The sequence below is a fragment of the Monomorium pharaonis genome, chromosome 5 (genome assembly GCF_013373865.1).
Source record: "Monomorium pharaonis isolate MP-MQ-018 chromosome 5, ASM1337386v2, whole genome shotgun sequence".
Lineage (NCBI taxonomy): Eukaryota > Metazoa > Arthropoda > Insecta > Hymenoptera > Formicidae > Monomorium > Monomorium pharaonis.
The window spans coordinates 14655386-14657458 of NC_050471.1; the positions used below are offsets into that span (position 1 = coordinate 14655386).

At 58.8% G+C, this 2073-nt stretch overlaps 1 protein-coding gene across 1 annotated transcript; it reads left to right on the forward strand.

Moving 5' to 3' along the window:
* Nucleotides 1–970: 970 nt before the first annotated feature.
* Nucleotides 971–1822, forward strand: LOC105831311 (vegetative cell wall protein gp1-like). Its single transcript, XM_012671355.1, has one exon. It carries the CDS (start codon nucleotides 971–973, stop codon nucleotides 1820–1822), a length of 852 nt encoding a protein of 283 aa, XP_012526809.1.
* Nucleotides 1823–2073: the final 251 nt, after the last annotated feature.

The window sequence follows — 2073 nt, forward strand, 5'->3', positions numbered from 1 at the left end:
ACACACACACACACACACACACACCGGGGGGGATGCAAGGGGGGCCTTCGGCCTCCCCTCCCGCACCCACCCCGTCCAAGTCGCAAACCCATATACAGCAATGACGTGGCCAATAGTGACGCGTGGGCAATAATGACGCGTGGACAATAGTGACGCGTGGGCAATAGTGACGCGTGGGCAATAATGAAGCGTGGGCAATATTGACGCGTGGCCAATATTGACGCGTGGGCAATAATGACGTGGTCAATATTGACGCGTGGCCAATATTGACGTGGCCATTATTGACGTGGGCAATATCACGCGTGGCCAATATTGACGTGGTCAATATTGACGCGTGGCCAATAATGACGTAGCCAATAATGACGCGTGGACAATATTGACGTGGCCAATATTGACGCGTGGCCAATAATGACGTGGCCAATAATGACGCGTGGCCATTATTGACGTGGGCAATATTGACGTGGCCAATTGGGACCGTGATCAATATTGACGTGGCCAAACGGGTGCCACTCCACGCTGCGAGCCAGAACCGAACAAACCCTGTAGAAAGACTTACCAGCCGGCCGACCTACCGCACGGGCGCAGCAAATTCGAAAACTACGCGAGCGATTTGAAATTGCCACGCGCCGCCAGGAAGAGGCAACCGCGAGGCAAGCGCCGTATTACGATCTACGAAGGCGCGATTGAAGGCCTGAGATCGGACAACGGGTCTACCGCCGCAAACATCCGCTTTCCAACGCGCAGGAGAACTTCGCGGGAAAACTCGCGCCCCGATACGGCGGGCCGTACGTAGTCGACCGCCACATATCGCCTGTCATTGTGCGACTCTGCGACAAACAACAACCGGATTATAGGAACCGCGCACGTGGACCTGAAGGAGAGTCCGGACACCGACTGAAAATAAAACCGGAGGGTATATAAGGCAGGATGGACCAACCGAAGATAAAAAGGGAGCAACGGAAACAGCAGCATGTCGAAGCAGAGAAGCACGCTCCACGAGAAACTCGCCCGCGCCATCGCCAGACCTCCTCGCATCCCGACGAGCAACCGGCCATTCGAGGCATCCCTCCGGCCGCCGGCACGCAACGAACGCCGCAACGACGGGCCGCCCAGCACCACCGCACCGGCTCCGGCGCCATCTCCGACACCACCATCCGGACCACGTCTGCCGGCAGTAGCGCGTGAGCGAACTATCTGCTCGCGCCAGGAACGGCTATACGCCGAGACGTCGCCCGCCGCCGACAACGGACAAAGCGTGCTGCTCGCCACGTTCGGGTTCACGCTATCGGACCTGAACGACGACGACAACGGTGAGTCAACCACCGCATCGGAGGAACGCCCGATGCCGGCACCGATGCCCGACATCGAGTCACTGTGCATTACGGAGCCCGCCACCGCAACTTCACCGGCGTCAAACGGGGGACCCGCGCCAACCGTACCACCACTAGCGACAACATCGGAGCCCGCGCCGCAGTTCTCCTTCGCCGAGGCGCCCCAGCAGGCCGCCGCATTGTCTCCGCCATCAGCCAGGCCACCGTCCGCCGCTGCCAAAGCAACACCAGCTGCGCCGCCACAGCCACCACTGCCGACACCTCCACCGACGCCACCCGCAACGCCCGGGTATTTTATTCAGCCGCAACCAATACCGACGCCGATATCTGCACCAACCGGGTACTTCACCCAGCCGCCGCACCACCGACGTCGCCGACTTCATCTCCCGCCGGGTAATCCGTCATCCCCGGAGACGTGCTCCAAACCATCCCCTGGAACCGGATCCGACCAGGGCAGCGCCACCAGGTCCGCGGATTCCGCGTCGTGGTAAAGCATCAGAACGATGGATCCTGGTATAAAAAATAAAGACATTTTTTTCTGTACATAAGGACAGAGTCTGTCGAGAGGGAGGTGTAACGAGCTGTTTTTCCGCCGCCGTTAAGGCATAAGATACGAGGCCGTTACCCTTCTATCTCGTGTAGTCCCCTCCGCTTATCTCGTTTTCCCCGCACATCTCCGCTTTTCTTGTTACCCAACGGGGATTATAAAAACCCTCCGCTGGTGATAAAAGAGCAGATCTCC